The 19,904-nt window shown below is 37.9% G+C and overlaps 1 protein-coding gene across 4 annotated transcripts in view; it reads left to right on the forward strand.

Moving 5' to 3' along the window:
• Window positions 1–19,904, forward strand: part of LPP (LIM domain containing preferred translocation partner in lipoma) — a 640,196-nt gene that overhangs the window by 502,658 nt on the left and 117,634 nt on the right. For all 4 annotated transcript variants that reach the window (XM_054700434.1, XM_054700432.1, XM_054700433.1 and 1 more), the window contains one exon: window positions 18,167–18,336. In XM_054700434.1, the coding sequence (XP_054556409.1) occupies window positions 18,167–18,336 (170 nt within the window). The remainder of the gene's footprint in view (window positions 1–18,166; window positions 18,337–19,904) is intronic.

Below are 19,904 nucleotides of genomic sequence, written 5' to 3' on the forward strand. Positions count from 1 at the left end.
TTACTTAAACAAAAACCTTGAGTGTTTTTACCAAAATTTTATGGAAAAAAAATACAATAGAACCTTTTCATTGTAATTGGAACCACTGACCTAATCAAAATGCACTTTGAATTACAGAATTCCAGTTCTGAGAGGAGAGAAATTACACATTAACTTAGATATATTTATGTTTATGTCTCTAATTGTGTTGGTATTCCATTTTCTTAATTACTGTAGCTTCAGAATAAGTCTCAATATCAGATAATATATGTTTTCCAATTTTGTTTGTTTACAAAATCATTTAGAATATCCTTCATGCTCTGCATTTCCATATAAATGTTACAATCAGTTTGTCAATTTATGCTAATAAAATTTGGTAGAATTTACATTAAATAAATGATATTTGCAAGAAATTGCACCTTCACAACAATGGCTTCCAATACATGAACATGATAAAGAAGATGGTAAACCTTTGCTTTATCTCAGCAATATTTTGTGGTTCTCATTGAAAAGAACATGAAAACATATTTTGAACCATATACCTAAATGTAAAAGCTAAAACTATAAAACTTACAAGAAAATAGAATTTCCTTATGATATTGGGGTTGGCCAAAAAAAGAAAAAAAGAAAGGAAAGAAAGAAATTATAATGAAATTTCATGAAAATTCTAAAATGTGTGCTTTTCAAAGGAAGACATTTTTAAAATGAATAAGCCATATACTGGGAGAAAATAAGTTATTATATATATGGATATATGTGTGTGTACATATGTATACATAGACATAGATAAATAGGTAGGTAGGTAGGTAGATATCTGACAATTGACATATGTCCCAAATACAGAAGGAATTCTTAAAACTCAAAATGGAGGGCAACCACTTCAACTAAAAAATAGGCAAATATTTGCAAAGTTACTTTTGTAGATAAAATGTACAAATAATAATCAAATAAAAATGTTCTACCTCTCTAGTTATTAGGGAAATACAAATGAAAATCACATGTGTTGCCTCTACATATTGATCAGTATGGCTACGATAAAAAAAAAATGTCATTACTAAATGAAAACTACAATTATAAAGCAACCAGAATTCTCATATTGCTGTTTTGCACATAAAATAATACGACTTTGGAAAACAATTGGTAGTGCCTTAAAATGGTAAACATATTTGCCATACTACCCACAATTTCTTCAGACAGATATTGCCCAAGGGAATAGAAAATGTTTTTCCTTACAAAAACGTGTACACAGAAGTTAATATCAACTTTATCTAAAATAGCCCAAAACAAGAAACAATGCAACTATCCATCATAGATAAAAGGAAAATTTGTGATTTGTTTATGCAATGGAAAGCTATCCACCAGTAATGACAAAATGAACTACTAGTCACTAGAGCATCATGGGAAAATCTCACAACCATTATGCTGAGTGAAAAGACCAGACTCCTCATTTCCTAGCCCCCAAAGCATCTATGCTACATAATTCCATTTTATGAATCCTAGAACCAGCAAATTTAATCTGTGGTGACAGAAAGCAATCAGTGGTTTTCTGAGGCTGGGAGAGAGAACTGACTTTTAACAGAGCACAAAGGAACATTTTGGAGTAATGGGAATGTCCTAGAACTTGATGCTGGTAGTTATCAAGGCCTGTAAATGTCTTCAAATTTGTCAAAATGCACACTTAAAATAGAGTTCATTTAGTGCATATAATTTAAACCTTAAGAAATTGTATTTCAACAAATAAGCAGCAAAAAGCCTATTTCAGCATTTTTTTTTAAAGATTTATTTATACAAGCACTGGGTACAGTCAGAAGCATGGGAGGGTGAGAGAATTCACCAGAACCAGAGCGGGGAACAGAACAGGCAGACTGACAAAATACACTGCTGAGGGGAGCAGTGGGCGTGGCAGGAGAGGTCTGTCCAGGCTTGTGGGACCCTTGCCAGTGGCCGGGCATTGAACCGGTGCTGCAGAGGCTGCAGGTAGCATCGCAGCCCAGTGCTCAACCACTGCACCACCAGTGGAGACCCCCTATTTCAGCATTTTTTTAAAACTATGGCCAAGGTGCATCTGAGGGCGAGTGCTGGCAGCTTTCATGCCATGGCAAGCTGCATGCATGCTGTGTATCATAATGGATTCTCCACTATTTCTAGTTCAGGTGACTTTAAAAGAGAGTGAGGTGTGTGTCATGTAGTGTTTTGCCTATATTTCCTTCTATATATTTTATGGTTTCAGGGCTTAGTCTAGTTCTTTAATCCATTTTGAATTGGTTTTTGTGCATGGTGTGAGGTACTAGTTAAGCATGTAGCGACCCAGTTTTCCCAGTACCGTTTATTGAACAAACTTTCTTTGTTCCATTGCATATTCTTTGCTCCTTTGTTAAAGATTAGTTGAGGGTAAATCTGTGGGCTTATTTCTGGATTTTCTATTTGGTTCTATTGGTCCGTGTGTCTGTTCTTGTTCCAATACCATGCAGTTTTGATTATTATGACTTTGTAGTATAGTTTACCACTATGGAAAGCTGTGTGGAGATTCCTCAACCTGCTAAAGATGGAGCTTCCATATGATCCAGCAATTCTACTCCTAGATATTTACCCAAAGGACACAGAAACATTAATTCAAAAGGGCACCTGCACCACTATGTTTATAGCAGCACTATTTACAATAGGTAAGCTATGGAAACAACCAAACTGCCCAAAAATAGATGACTAGATCAAGAAGATGTGGTACATATACACAATGGAATATTACTCAGCAATCAAAAAAGATAAACTCATGCAATTTGCAGCAACATGGATGGAGCTGGAAGGGATCATGCTCTTCAAAATAAGCCAAAAAGAAAAAGAAAAATACCAGATGGTCTTACTCATAGCATAAATTTAGAAAACCTAAATAAGGGACCAGGAAAAAGACTAATTATGATAAAGTAAAAATCAAAATCAACAAGCAACTATAAACCAGACACACTACAGGGGCATGAGGAGGGAGTAGGATCAAAACAAGGAGGGTGGGTGGGAATTGTATGGGGACTATAACCAAGATGAAAATGCATACATTGTGCAAAAATGAAAAATGATGTAAAAAATGTATAAAATTTTAAAAATAATTAAAAATTAAATAAATAAATAAAGAGAGTGAGACACTTGTGAAGACTCCCATGACACAATGTGAATGCAGAATGTTTTGTGATTTTTAACCTTTTTTCCCTAGTATTTTTAGATTGCTTATCCATAATCGAATTGAACAATTGACTTTTTAAAAATAATTGAAATATCTATATGGGACTTTTCAAAAGCATTCACTCTGATGTTATTTTTAAAATGTCAAACGTCACATACTTTAAAATTAATTTACATAATTTGTTCAATGAATAGCATAGTTACAATAACAAGTTCAAATAGTATGGGTAGACTTAGGATAAAATACAGCTGACTCTGGTAGCAGGTTGGAGCTGGAGTCAGACTGCACTCAATGTATTGTGGGTGTTTTTTGCACAAACACCATGATTGAGGGGCCATTGGGGTGAAAACTGAGTATTTCTAGTTTGACACACAATCCCTGACACCCAGTAAATGTTGAGTATCTGTTTTAGGTGAATGTTTCCCTGTATATTATCTATCACTAGTCTTAGGTATTGGTCACTAGATGCTTAATAAACAAATTGAATTATTTTCATTCTTACACGAAATCACATGAGTTATTCCTCTATTAAGTTATGATTTTTTTGCCAAGTCTTTAAGTTACATTTAGAATGTTTCACAAGGGTATCTTTCTCTTATTACTGTGTCTGTATATTGTCTCCTAGTAGATTCAATTAACATCTTGTAAAAGCATCTTTTATGTGTCTTCAAAAGACTTTTGAACAGGGCCTCTTTGGTGGCGCAGCAGGTTGAGCGCAGCACTGTGAAGCTGTCCACAGTCTCTGTAGTGTGGGTTCGATTCCTGGCCCGCCAGGGAAATAACCACATGTCACGGCAGTCCTCTCCTGTCTCGCCTACTGCTCCCTTCAGCAGTGTATTTTGGTCCATCTGCCTGTTCTGCTCCCCGCTCTGTCTCTGGTGAATCCTCTCACCCTCCCACACCTCTGACCTGTACCCCAGTTTTTGTATAAAAATAAATAAATCTTAAAAAGACTTTTGAACAGAAATGAATCTAAAATTGATCTTTAATACTTTTTTCAAACTTTTTAAGTGGCAGGTTTTCTTATGCTGACATTTTTTAGGTCACTAAATTCCTGAATAATTAGTCTGAGGAAGTTGATGGTATAGAGATAAAACTGATAAAAGGACTCTAGTTAGTTAATCACAGCTCCTCTGCACTTCTTATTGTGAGGATCCAATAGAGCCTCATTCTCAGAAACCTTGCCCATGGCATTTTTTGGAGCCCTTTAAAAATCTCTAATGCAGATTCACACTTTAATTTACAAAAGAGGACTCTGACCTTTCTAAGGTTACCCAGCTTTATTGGGTAAAGCCAACCTATAAGCTCATGTCTTCTGACTCATATTCCATTGCTTTTTTCAATTACCATTTTGCGCCAATTGAATATATCCCATCAATGACATCTTATGCATTTAATTTTTTCTTCTCTAATAGATATCTTCCCTTTTCTTTAAGATACACCATCACCCTCAGTTGTACCACCTGCACAGAGCTAAATTATTCCTCGGTGTTTACACCTTTCAAATATTTATAGACCATCATCATGGCACTCCTTAGTCATCCTTCCAGCCTTGTTCTATGTACATATATAGCTCCTTTAATTTTTCTCTACAAGGCAGACTCTCCAGTCCTTCAGCGTTTATATCGTTCTACTCTCTCTAGTGCTTATAAGAGAACAGTTTGAGTGTATTCCAGATGGGAAAAAATAACCCTAACATGTTGTAACAGGGGGGAGAAAAACACATTGAATAGATGAAAGGAACAATCTACAGGTTAATTAGTAGTATGGCCACAAATATGTGCAGAGTTTTGTTTCAGAAATAAAGCAAGCTGTATTTGTTGTAACTCTCTCTTCTTTGAACTTAACAGAATACTGATAATGCCAAGCTGTGTTTACAGTCCAAATTTTTGCTAAAGACCTTCAACTTTGCACTCCCCCTGTGTGGTATCTCTTGTCCAAGACAAAACTACAAATAAAAGCATGTGGCAGGAGCTGATGCAAGAAACCATGACTGAGCTGATCTGTTTTTGTGTATTTTCTGTGGATTTGCATGTTTTCTGGGAGCTTCCTATAACTGTTAGTAAGGGAGAGCCCTTGACATCTCACTAGTTATTAGGCACTTGGGTATTAGTCATCATCTAAAAATTAAATGTGTTTACTGAACATGATGATCTAAATATGGAATATGCATTAGTACAAGAGGAATCACCAGAAATACTCTGCTGACATATATAGAACAAGACTTTGCCCATTTTTTTGTGTGTCGGTTCCTTTTATTTCACAATTGTTACAGTGATCAACAGATATGGGATCTTGAAGAACTGTCCAAAGATCGCCATTGAGCTAATTCTCCCTACCTTAGGCTTAATTTAACTAAAATTTGTGTGTCCATCTAATAAATTTTTTCTTGGCATGAAAAATTGAAGACTGGGAAGGTGCTTAGAAAAGGACTTGATTTATTGTGTTCATTTTATTGAAGGAAAAAATGATATATCCAGCCTAGGTACATGGCATTTTAGGGGAGTGTTTTATTTTTCCAAACTCTCAGTCTAGAAAATGTTCCTTCTGTCCCAACCAAATCCTTCATGTAGAAATCTCTGTGTCTGTCTTCAACTGCTCTCTCACGATCTCACAGGGCTATAAGCGCCTACAAAGTAGAAAAGTGATTTCGTGCTGTGTTCTTATTATAAAGCATTGCACTGCACCTCAGAAATGATGATAACCAGTGGAGTTTATTAAAAAGGAATTTCAACTTTTCTACTTTTAAACCCAGTGATTCTGCTAATCTGGAGGTGGCAAAGAAGGGTGACTATTTATTTCCTTTTCTCACACAAAGCAAGATTGTGCAGGGATTTATTCTCTCAATGAAAGAGAGGAGAAAAGGAGGAACCTTCTCATGTTTTATTCAGATGTTAACAAAGAAAATTGAGAAGTGTGTTTCCTTAAAATTGACACCATTTTTATCCCAAACATTCTGGTAAGTGATAGCAGACGACTGTGCAAGTTACTTGAGAGGGAGAGGAATTTTTCCAGGAGCACAGTCCCAGTGGGAAGTATTACCTAAAAGTAATACACTAATCGCTTTCAATCTTGCATATTTTCACATACTGTGTGCATACATTCGGTTATTAATAACTGTTCCCAAGACGTCACTTCAGCACTCAGTGTCGCTATGCAAGTGCTGCAGATGGAATCAGACTGCAGTTTAGCAACAAGGATTTTACAGCTAAGCAAGGGCAGAGATGGCCTGATGTCTGAGACACTGGGCCTGGGTCTCCCTCTGAGCTCCACTCAAGCATCATGTGTCAACTATTCTTGGAATCCATTTGCCCACACCACTGAGTAGATAAATGGCACTGTCAGTCTTTCCAAGGAACTTAGAGCCTCAGAATCTCTCTACTCAGACCAAAGATGCATTCCATCTGTGGGTTTTGTACAGGAATTCTTTGAAAGGTAATGTCTGGATGGAAGTCCCAGATACACAAATGCACTCTGCTCTATTGTGCAAGTGATTTATACCACTACTCACAATTGATTTTGCACTGATATATCTTGGAAGAGTTTCTTACATTTTATTGTCATTTATAATTTAATATATGTATTCCTCCCAGTAACACTTTGAGTCAGCTAATACTGGGATTACTATTGAGATATGTAGGCTGGCATACATGGATGAAGTAGCTTACCTAAAGTCACATGTCTATGTGGTCGAGCTAGGATTAGTAGTTTTTGTAACCACATATCTTATTCCCTGAGAGTGATTTTTATTCTTTAAAAAAAAAAGTAAAACTGGAAATCTATCAAGTGAATATTACCCAAACTTCCATTATACAAAGCAAATTGATTCAGATCACTTGTAGTAAGGCAGGAATCATACCCTGGCCTTTCTGAGTAATAAGGTTCCTCTGCAGAACCTCTCCCCCACATCCTGCTGCCATTCCATTGATTTTCAGCACACACAGCTATATAAATCCAGGACATGCTAGGGGGTTTGAGACAGAAGTGAAATGGTTGTGTTGCTTCAGATGTCAATGGAGTTATTTTGTTCTGGAACCAGACAAGAGTCAACCTTGTGGACTACAAGGCCCTACACAACACTCCCAGTTACAGTGCAATGCTACCACATGTGAAAGAGAATTTCGTTAGTCTCAGAGAGCAGTGCCTACTAGTGGGAAGAAGCTAGCACTTGAGGTAGCACACCTGGGGGATAGTTTGTGCATCTGAAAGAGCCCTATACTGAGAGTCTGTAGGCTTGGACTCCCGTCTCACCTCAGTTCTGTGTCATGTGATCTTAATTAAGACCTGCCTCCTTCTCTGAGTTTTTGCTTTTACATAAGTAAATGAGTCTGGGTTAGATGCTTTTTAATTTTTTTTTCACTTGCTCTTGTATTCAGACTTTTTAAAGCCTCTTAAACAATATATTATTGGCATTTCTGTACTAATTGAGAAAACCATACCCAAATGAGACTAATAAGCTTTCCTGGGATGTAATGTCAGGGAGGATAGTCCCCATGTCTGGGTCCAGTGTGTACATGTATACATGTATACATAATGTGATTCCAGTTACAGACCATTGGACTTGATGAACTAAACTTGAATCCCAATTCTGTTATCTGCTCCTCAAATCCTGGATACACTTATTCCTAGGCTAAGTCATTTGTTAAAGATAACAATTGTCATTGCTAGCTTTAGTTACTCTGTAAGGTTCAAATGAGTACATGGAAATGAAGTTTTATGGGAACTTGCAGGATTACTCTCAGTCTTGAGATATCACAGATTTAAAGGAAATAATGTGAGTTATAACTTCTATTTTGCTCATTTTAGTAGCATCAGGTAATATAAAGCACTAAATAAATATAAGAAGATGATCGTGGCTGTTGTTGGGCATTGAAACACAGTACTTGTAGAAACTTACACCACATTAGGTTTGCTCTTAAGTAACCAGAATACATTTGTAGATTTCCCACCACAAAAGCTAAAAGTCACTGGGAAACTTAAAACGATTTTCAGCTTTGAGGAGTGCTTAAGGGAAATATAAATTCCCATGAGAGCTTCCAAAGTGCAGATTCAAATCATAAGTCAAAATTAATCATTGCAAAAGCAGTTGTAACTGTACCAGTAAATATTGATTTCTTCTGTTAACAGATCAATCATGAAATGAATTTTTAATATAGAAGAATGGATTAAAAATTGAGTGGGACATATATGGTAGTTAAAGAAACAAATGAAGGGGAAAAAAACAAAGCAATTCCACTCCTAGGTATCTACCTGAGGAACATAAAATTACTAATTCAAAGGGAAATATACACTCCTATGTTCATTGCAGTACTACTTACAATGGCCAAACTGTGCAAACAACCTAAGTGCCCAAACATAGATGTATGTGGATCAGGAAGATGTGATATATGTATCTTGGCAGAGTTTCATACATTTCATTGTCATTTATAATACATATATATATATATATGATATGTATTTCATATATGTAAAGGAATACTACTCATCTATCAAAAGGATAAACTCTTGCCATTTGCCTGTAACATAAATGGCTGCAGGGGAGAAAATGCTAAGTGAAATAAGTCAGAAGGAGAAAGAAAATGCTGGTTGGTATCATTTATTTGTGGAATATAGATACTAAAAAAAGAATCAGATAAAGTCAAGCTAACAACAAACTCTAGGAAAATTATAGAACTGTGGTTACCAGAGAGTACTAGACAGAGGGGTGAGAAAAAAGTGGGGAGCACATTGGACTATGAGAATGGACTGTGAGTGTTTTGGTGGTGGGTGTGATATATAGTAACAACAGTTGCCAAAGGGAAGGGAAACATGGGATGCATAAATTGGGCAAAGGCTGTCATTTGTATGGTGATAGATGGAAAGTAGGTTTTTGGTGACAATCATATACAGACGTTGCTATTTAAGTCTGTAGATCCAAAACCTATATAACGTTATAGCTCATTGTTTCTTCACTTTAAAAAAAAAAATTAAGAGTGGGAATATGTGGATGCACATTGTAGAAATTAACTTGAAGAGATATATAGTATTTTATTCAAAACAGATAATTAAATTTACATCTGGAATGTTGTTAGGTTTGTACAAGTTTCTTGCCTGGCCAGATGACCTTAGGAATTTTGGAGTCCTGAATAATATGTCAAATTAGAAGACAAATTAAATGATCTCAAAAATCAACTGCCTAGACACCAATTCCAGCTTCACTATTTAACTCTCTGACTTTCAGCAAATTCCTCAAGCCCTCTCCACTGCTATTTCTTCAACTGTAATAGAGATAATGATAAGACCTATGTTGTCAGGTCTTGATAGGATTGCATGAGATAATAATTTGAATTTTTAAAGCAATGTCTGATATAATAAGTGCCAACTAAATATTGACTGGGGTCATCTAAGTTTTTCAGGATTGAGACAATTTCTAGGACTAACTTCTATTAAAAAATTTGTCTTACATAACAGATGAAGCTGCTACTGTTATCCCCACATTGATTCTCATGTTGGGGGAGACCGGAATGTACCTCTTTCTGGTTCTAGTTGTGATGGGCTATTGCCTCCTATAGTTAGTGGAAGAAAGAAACAGCCTGAGCAGGCACCTTGCAGCTGTTACCCTCATTGAACTTCAGGTAATTAAGATGGTTATTGTCATCTTTTTACAGAAGCTTAGGAAAGGTTACCACTGTGTATAGTACTTGCCACAGAACAGAGACTAAGTGAATGTGTTTGTGGAGAGGTTGACAGAATGGCTGGATAGATGAGTCAGTCAAACCCATTTGGCCTTAGGGAGTCTAGTTAGTTGTTTGTTTTGAAAACAAGGGGCATCATACTCAGAAAATTCAGGGAACTTGCCCAGGCTCCCAGGGTTAGTGAATAACTCCCTCAAGACTCACGGTTCTGTCTGATTGTTTTACACCATGTTATATATAACTTTGTTTAAAGGGTACCATGGATTATATCCCAAACTGTAAAGCTCTGTTGCTTTTTGTTTTGCTTTTTTGTTTTGTTGTCTCATTTTTGGCTGTTTGTGTTTTTCCCTTGGGAACAGAAGTTGTTGCATAAAGTGATTATCCTAGCCAATGTGCATGTGTATGTTAATCATTTTACAGAGGTTGGGAGCAGGCTACAAGTGCTCAACTCATGGCCTTTTTCCACCCAATGAAGCACAGTTTCCTAGAATGCAGCTTCTAGAATGGTCCAAGATTCGCAGCCCTCACCATCAGAGCTTTATAAGAACACCCCAGAACAAACTATGCTTGTGCAACACAGACACACAGTTCTCTTTAGATAAAGGTTCTCGAACCCACTGTACATTATCATCATTCTTTCAGGACCCTTCCCCAGACCACGTAGGTTAAAAGTGGGTATCATAGTTTTAAACAGCTTTCCTGGAGTGAAGCCAGAATTTTGGGTTCAATACATCAAGATTTTCTTGGAAGGACCCTTACCTGAAGTGATTTCCCCACCTGTGACAGATCACTGAGCTCTCCTGAGACTTGGGGAGTTTGGAGAAGTGATGTTGGCCTGTCTCATCTCTCCCTGGAAGTGAGAATGGGGTCTACTCCTAAGCCATGCTGAAAACTTAACAATACAATTGAAAAAATAGTCATAGAAAAATAAATGCTGATTAGGAAAACTGACTTTAGGAGCCTGGCCAGGTTCTGATACCAGCTGGCCTCATTCTACCTTTGAGAGCTTGGCAGAGTGACTCAATCTCAGATTTTTTATCTACCAAATAATAATAAATAAGGTTTGATGATTTTGAATGCGATAATATTGGTGAAATACTTAGGGCAGTGCCTGGCACAGAGAAAAAGGCCCAATAATTTCTTCTATAATTTTGTAATGCTTCTTCACAATGTAGCCTATTTAAATCAATACAAAAAGTAAATTAATCAATACAACAGTTTTGCTTTTGCAACCCTGGGTGGGATTCTCCCTCCCAATTTACCTCCTTACTTGAAGATCCAACATAAGGAAATATATCTGTAAGTGACTCACCTCCTACTTACACTTCACAATGACTCCCTTTTCCTAGCAGGTCACTTAGCCCACCTCTTATCAAATAAGTATTGTCAGTGCCTTTGTCCACCATTCCTGAACTGTTCTTGCAGGCAATTTGTGGTAAGTTTTATTTTTTTGGCTAATCTAGCTTAGTTTCTTATTTTGCACTAAAAGGCTTCTCAATCATCTCTCAAAGCTTTCTGTGCCTCCCACTGGTCTAGTGCTACAGTAGTCTTGCTCCCGTTGTTGGAGGTGTGTGTGATTAGGAGAGAAAGAGAATAGGGAACAGCAAAAAAGAGGGAAACAGCCACCTCCTGCCTCCTTCTCCCATTCATGTGCCCATTAAATCTGCAAGTGTGTCTGCAAGGACCATCTAAGCAAGAACACTATGAAGCAGGATAACACAAGTGGAGTGAGGGAACTGGATGTGCCCGGAGTCCAGCTCTTAAGAAACAAGAATTCCAGCATTCACAGAGCTGAATAGCAGTAACCATAAGAGAGTGAATATTCATACATAATTTAAAATCAGTCTGTAAGGAAATAGTAAAAACTTAATTTGCCATTTGAAGTAATATGCAATATGGCACCTTAAATGGCTATCACTTGACATTCTTTGTGGGTTCTTATTGATTTGCATCACAAAAGAAGCCTGTTCTATAAAGTGATTGATTCTACTGGATTGATTCTAATTAATCTAAGTGAACTAACTACCTTCTCTGGCTAAATGCTGGCGTAGTATTTTATGAGAAAACTTAGCTGATTCTGTTCAAGTATGTTATCAATAGGTGGAAAGCATTTGAAAACACCTCAAATTAGCACATAAAAGAACAGTATTAGGGAGATTGTTCTTGTTTGTTGCAAAGCAACATATATAACCGTGCCACAGAATATTTTTCAGCCAAGACATTTTTTTACAGTCTACCTGCCCCTTAACTTTTTCACATGCAGATGAAATCTGTTTGGATGATATTTGTTAATCTGCTGTCCTGACACACACTGCAGAAATATGTACCCTTTTGTAATAGTGGCCCAACTTGGCTGAATATTAGTTACTTGAAAGGTTGTAAAAGCACCGATCCCACCTCACAGTGATGAAATGAGGATCTCTGGAGCTGGGTACCGGAGATTATATTTTTTGAAATTCCTCAAATGATTATGACATGCAGGCAAGGATGAAGATCACTGCCCTAGAACATAAGCAGTTTTATAAAACATATTGTCTATTGTTACATGCTTTATTGCTACAGGATTCCATAAAGTACAAGTTTTGGTGATTAGCAAATGTCATTGTACAACCATCCCAGGCTGGGCAGGTTCATTTTTGATTCAGGCAGACAAAAAAAGAATTTTGGAGCCTGCAGTATATTTGACAGACCTTTATGCTGAATCAGGGGACCAGACTCACAGGCAGACCAGCAGCAGGCAGGGAAGCAGCAACTGAGCCCTTAACTCCCATGAATTTCCTCTTTATCCCTCTGGGTCCAGGTGTCTATATTGACATATGCTCACACCTGTGCTCTCTGGCTTTTCTGCCTAAGTGTCCGAAATTACAGGTACGTGTGTCCTGTGCTCAGGCTCCCAAGCACCCTCCACAACAACACGTTACTATGTGTGGGCGTGAAACCTGGTTGGAAAGCACAGCCACAGGTAGTGGTTCTAGTGGCTGGTGGCAGGAAGCAAGACAAAGCCCAAATGACTCCATTTTCACTACATTCATCATCCTAAGAATGTCATATGGACCTGTCGTATGGACCTGTCATATGGACCTGTCATATGGACCTGTCATTTAAAGGCATATGGACCTGTCATTTAAAGAATGGAACTTCTATTATTTTTTTGTAACTTTAGTGGAACAAAATTTCTGAATCAGCTTCATGGAGATTGTTTTAGAGGATACCAGCAATGGCCTGGTATAGGATAAGTTGAAGCAAGTTCTGTTTCTAGGAATACATTGTCATCATATCACTACTCTAATATCTTTGCGATTCAATTTTTAGAATAGGCTTTTTCTCAGAATATATTAAAGAATGTGCTCATTGCTAACACCATTGGCATATAAGGTTTTTAATCTTTGCAGTATTTTAAAGTAGAATATTTTATGCCAAAAATTTCTATTAAATGTCAGTAACAAGGAAAACACAAAGACATATGTGACCTGGCTTGAAGTCTGCATAAATTTTTACTTTTCATGTTGAATAGTATGTAAGTCTAGGAGGATGTCACCCCTGATCCCATGGTCCCCACTCTAAGAATGCCTCTGACCAGTTCCCTGTTCCACCTCCCAAATAAGCAGTGATTATCAAAAAGGGTTCTGGATCAGAGGAAAAAACATTCTTAAATAAGAGGTTTTATTTTTTCACATTATAAAGGAAATAATAAATAAATAAATGCATATTACCAAAAGGGAAAACCAGAATTTATAAATATGACCATCAACACCCCACTATTCTATCCCCCTTGTTCAACCCGTTAATTGCCTGTAATGTCACCCTCCATCCATCCATTCCTAAGTAGATTGTTCAAATTCTGTGTAACTGTCTGGACTTAAAACTAAGACTTCTGTAAGGACTTCCCATTTGTAAGAGGAAGTAAATCAGAGATAGTGGGACAAGCAGGAAGCCATTGTGATGGTCATGAAAGATAGTGGAACCTGATTTAAGTAATGAGCATGTGCTGCTCACATGTGGTGGGAGGAAGTGTCGAAGGAAGTGTTTCAAAGAAGTTTCTACATCTAGGGGCTTAGGGGAGTCAGAAGCATGAGAAGAATCAATGGCTGACTTCACAGTCATTACAAAGCTCTCTCTCTCTCTCTCTCTCTCTCTCTCTATATATATATATATATATATATATATATGGCACTAATATAAACAAGCATGGGGTGAGGGGGGTAGTTCATGTGCCTTAATTCAACAAAAGTCTCCCCAGACTGTCTTTTTAAGTTACTATGCTAAGCTTTGCCAATAAGCTGGTCATACCAGAGCTGGATATGAACTTGAGCTTCCTACCAACTATTTCCTTCATGCTCGGATGCCTTCAAATCTGATTCCATTCCCTTGGATTTTCTCCCTTACAAGTTCTGAGATCCTTTTCTAAAAGAGGAGTAAGATTGTGGTTTGCTTTTAACAATGTGTAGTATAAGCCCCTTTAGGGGTAAGGAGGCACTCTACTTAAGGAACTTTCTTTCCATTGTGAATATCTCCTTAAAAGGCATAGTTTGTACATTTTTGTTAATGTGAAAGAGAACATTCGGGCACCTTTACTGTCCTGCTGATGTGTAGGACTATTTTTAATTTTTGTTCTTCGCTCCTTTTCTGTGCTTGTGATTTCTAAAGGTGCCAGACTGACTGCCCTCGAGCCTGGTGTCCCTGATTTCTCCCAAGAATAGGAAAAATACGGGAGGCAGCAGAGCTAGTCATGTCTGGGTCCAGCATATTAGGCTGACCCACTCTGGAAGAATACTCTCCACAATACAAAGGAGGTGATTGTTCCTGCTGACTACAGTTCATCTGCTTGCATAGCTGAGAAGACAAATCCTTGTTATGCCAGCACCAAGTTACTGCAGTTTTTATGGATCCAGTAATCCCAGCCACTTTCATTCCCTCTTTGGAAAAACTAAAATGTTTTTCTCTCTTCCATCCCCACCTGTCAAAATGCCATCGTGTAAAGCTGAGCTCAAATGCTTCCTTCTCTAGGAAATCTGTCCTAAGACCTCTCATGTCATTGTCCTCACATATTTCCATAGCATTGTGTCTCATGGCACTTTGCTCATTCCGGTCATGTGAATGTAGGTTGTGTATAGGCACTGTAGTCACTACATAGGGCACTGATGACTAATCCATTTCTGTATATCACACAGAAGCAGGATATAATAGTGGGCAGAGAGTGGATACCTGGGAATGTCTATTGAATAGGATGAGAATTACAAAGCCTCTCTCCCAGATTCACTCTCAAATTCTCCATCAAACAGGTAGACTCAGGATCTTGGATTGCACCTATTACACTCTGGGGAGCTATGGTCTGAATCAGAATTGCTACCTCTACCTGCTTAGTAGAAAACCACAGCCAATAGCTGACATTTGACCTATACAGTTTTGTTTCCCCCAAAATGTTGTCCAAAGATCATTAATGATACTGGTAGATAATCATGGAGCCCAGAAGGGAGAAAAATAATAAAAATAAGTTTTTGACTTGTATTTAACAACTCTGAAATCTACAAGCATACTTTTCACAGGAATCCTTTATGCTCATTATAATTATCACCTACTAAAAGATTACACCTGTATCACAATACCTGTGTTGCCGGTGTTGTTTATCCAATGCCATTCGACTCAGTATATTTTCATGTCAGTAATATGTTTTTGTCCGCTGCTACTAACCTTAACATTTTTATTTATTACTATCATGTTTCATTAGTTCTTTGGGGCACCAAAATTGATCAGTGATTTGAATATGATTCATTGAAGATGAAAAAAATGATAATAAATATAGTACCATAAATAACAATTCAAATTAACATTACAAATGTAAATTCTAGAGAAAAGGACCTTATTATAAATATTAGATGTGAATGTGTATATGGTGGAATGAATGTGATGATTTTGCATAAGCAGTTGAAAAAGAAAAGTTTAAATTCTAAATATGATGATGACTCTTTATAAATTAGAGCTAAAGGGTGGTGATCCACTTGACTGTAACCCCCAATGCATTTTCTGTAATGTAATGTCACATGAAATCTTGAAGCTCATAGAATTTTACTTTCACAAGTCAGTTATCCATTTTTGTGACTCAGTTTCCTCATTGTAAAATATAAATAGTAATAGTACCCATCACATAGTTGTTGATTTAATGTCACTTTCACAGAAATTTAATATCACTTTCAATCATAGCATAGTGAACTTTTAGTAAAGCAATTGTTTTTTAATGAATAATCACAAAAATGATGCCATATGAAATAACCCAATTTTTTTACTAATGATAATGAAAATCCAAAATTTTAATGTTATTTTTCTATGTTGTACATTTTGTAATAAACCCAGTACAGGTTTAACTCTTAGATAGAAGTTTGTAAAACAAGTCACCAAGTTTATTGCAAATAGTTTTTAAGTATTCCCCCCACCATGGCCAGAGTATGTTGAACATTTTTTATAATGTCAATTATAGAAGAGGCAGCTCAGTTTCCAAGAGTTTTGACTCTTTTTGATTTGTTAGTACTTGATATTCCTTATTCCTTTGGAAGAAAATGATGCATAGTGTGAACAATATTTTAAAGATAAATTCAAGCAACAAGAAATAAATACTTTTCAAGAGCAAATGCAACTGGAGAGAATAGAAATGTATTTGTCTCTTCTCCTCAGTTGAAACATTTAGCCCTCCCATTTTTGAGTGTGAAGTGGCTGTCAATCTAATGTGATGGAGTGCTGAAAGCAGTCTTCTGTGAGAACTCTTTCCATGTCATCTCTGTGTTTAATCCTGATGCACACAATTGAGAAGATGCAAGAGAGCATAGTGGTTAGGACCATAGATGCCGCAGCCAGATAGCATGGGTTTGAAATCAGTTATCCATTTTTGTGGCTCAATTTCCTCATCTGTAAAATATAAATAGTATCCATCACATAGTTGTTGAAAATATGAAATGAGTTCATACATATAAAGTATCTTTAAAATTCTTGACACATATAAACACTAAGTTTACTATAGCTCATGTCTAAAACCCAACAAATTCTTGTTGACAGTCCTAGTGACCTGTAATACTTGTTAATATTTATTGACTTACTGGAAATAAGAAAAAGAAAGAAAGAAATGCATGTGGATCTGGGGCCTCCCCTGTGGCACAGCGGGTTGAGCACAGTGCTGTGAAGCTGAGCGCAGCTCTGTGAAGCTGTCTGCAGCCTGTGCAGCATGAGTTCAATTCCCGGCCTGCCAGGGAGATTCCCACATGGCACAGCAGACCTCTTCTGTCGCGCCTGTTCTGCTCCCCACTCTATCTCTGGTGAATTTTCCACCCTCCCATGCCTCTGGCCTGTACCCCAGCTATTGTATAAATAAAAAATAAATCTAAAAAAAAAAATTTATGTGGATCTGACTTCTGGCTCCAGATTCCCATGATAGAGCCGGGTATTGATATTGATTGCAACCAGTCTCATATTGCTCACTGATATAAATATTTTAATTAGGTTTTATTGTTAATTTTAAAAAATTAATGTGAAATTTTCTAACTTAAATCTGCTTTCCGTACGTGGTCCTGATGCGATAGGTATCAATTTAAGAACACTGAAAATTGCAGAACTCAGGGCCATAAGCAACCTAAAACCCAACATTATATGGAACTGCTACAGGATTTAGGGGTGTTGAATCTAAGGATGGACTTGGAGGCAATGCCAAATGAATTATAATAGCCTAAAAGGATCTTACTTGAAGAGATGAGTCTTGTTTCATGAGTCCCCAGAAGACAGAACTGGAACTATTGGGTAGCTGTTACTGTAAGGAAGTTTCTGATTATTATGAGAAAGAACATTCTAGCAATCTGGAAATAAAAAGAACTGCTTTTGTATCTACTTGTCACCACCAACTAGGTGCAGAGGTTTTGTGAAAGGAATTGAAGTTTAAGTTTGGATCCAGTGCCTTCCCAATCTAGCTGGACATAGACTAAGAAGAAAAGCTGCCCTACTGTGCGTTATGCAGTGTGCCTTCCACTCCTAATCCCCTGAATTCTGTTGTTACACTTGTGTGTGAGATGAGAGAAAGACACTGGTCTGACTACTTGGGGACTGGAGTTCAGCTCTGTCACTTTCTATGAGAACATAGCTGTGAGTGTCAACCCCTCAAATGGCTCAGGTCCCGTCATGGCAGTCTTCAGAGGGACAAGACTGGTGATCTTCCTCAAGATGGTGATGGCAGTCGTGGTAGTCCTATTGCTGCTGCTGACTTGAAGAATTTGCTATCTCCCCCACCTCAACTTCTTCGGAAGGACTGAAGGTATTACTAGGTGTGTTCTTAATAAGATACCCCTTTTCACTTTTGCAGGCCGCTGCGCTCGCTGTGGGGAAAACGTAGTTGGGGAAGGCACAGGATGTACTGCCATGGATCAGGTCTTCCACGTGGAATGTTTTACCTGCATTATCTGTAGCAACAAGCTCCGAGGGCAGCCCTTCTATGCTGTGGAGAAGAAAGCCTACTGCGAACCCTGCTACATCGTAAGTTCAGATTTGATCCTCGGGTGCTTTGCAAAGATATATGCATTCTTTAAATTTATTTATATATTTCACATCATTGTTCATTTTTGTGCCAGTTTGATTTCTCCTCTCAGATGTAATCTCCACAAAATTACCAAGTGAACCATCACCATAGTCTCTTGTGCTAGCCACTCCCCTGTTTTGATCCCACTCCCCTGCTGAATGTCTCCAATTTATAGCTTTCCTACTAATTTTGCCTTGTTTTCCTGATCCCTTGTCTGGTTCCCTATATTCCACCTATAAGTGAGACCATCCAATATTTTTCTTTTTCATGCTCACTTAATTCACTGAATATAATCACTTCTAGCTCCATTCATGTTGCTGTAAATGGCCTGAGTTTATCTTTTTTGATTGCCGAATAGAATTCCATTGTGTATATGTACCACATCTTCTTGATCCAGTTATCTGGTTTTGGACATTAGGTTGTTTCCATATCTTAGCTATTGTAGATAGTGCTGCAATAAACATAGAGGTGCTGGGCCTCCCCGGTGGCGCAGTGGTTGAGCACTGGGTTGAGAAGCTGCCCGCAGCCTCTGCAGCGCAGATTCAATCCCCGGCCGCCTGGCGAGGGTCCCACATGGCGTGCAGACCTCTCCTGCCACCCGCTGCCCACCTCAGCAGTGTACTTCATCAGTCTGCCTGTTCTGCTCCCTGCTCTGGCTCTGGTGAATTCTCTCACCTTCCCACGCTTCTGACTGTACCCAGTGCTTGTATAAATAAATAAATAAATAAATCTTTTTAAAAAATAAAATAAAAAAACATAGGGGTGCAGATTTCCCTTCGAATTAATGCTTTTGTGACCGCAAAGTTATTTTTGATGCTAGGACATAGCCATTAGAGCTTTATTTGCCCTAGACTTCAAAACGTATGTGCATGTGTGTGCAAATAGCCACATCTTCATTTTTTGTATATGTTCCTATGAAGTTGGAAAAGTGCATTGGGATGAGGCCAACTTTAAATTAGTGGTCTCCTGGGAAGACTGTCCTCCTGTGCCTTTCAAGCATGTATGTGCTAGCACACTCCCTGAAGCATCCGAAAAGTTGAAAAGTTCCCCGAGTAGTAGCACCTCCTGCTGTTAGGTCTCACCTTGCATTTGAAGTCTCCTTTGTAGACCTTTGGATTTGTGAATACTCTTTAAAACTCCTGGTTCCTGGTCCTCCCGGGTGGCACAGCGGTTGAACGCTGGGTTGCGAAGCTGCCCGAAGCCTCCCCGGCACCGGTTCGATCCCCGGCCCCTCAGCAGTGTACTTTGGTCCTTCTGCCTGCTCTGCTCCCAGCTCTGGCTCTGGTGAATTCTCTCACCCTCCTGCACTTCTGACTGTACCCAGTGTTTGTATAAATAAATAAATAAATCTTTTAAAAAAATAAAATAAAACTCCTGGTTCCTTTGAATCACCCTCCCCCCAATAATGTAATTTGTTTTTTTTTATTGAGACCGTATTGTTTTACAACACTGTGCATGATGCAGAATTCACCTCTTACCTACCCAAACCCAACATGCCACACCCAACAGTTTTTCAATGAAGCAA

Source organism: Talpa occidentalis, unplaced genomic scaffold, assembly GCF_014898055.3.
Source record: "Talpa occidentalis isolate TD23 unplaced genomic scaffold, MPIMG_talOcc4v2.1 talOcc4.4, whole genome shotgun sequence".
Taxonomy (NCBI): Eukaryota; Metazoa; Chordata; class Mammalia; order Eulipotyphla; family Talpidae; genus Talpa; species Talpa occidentalis.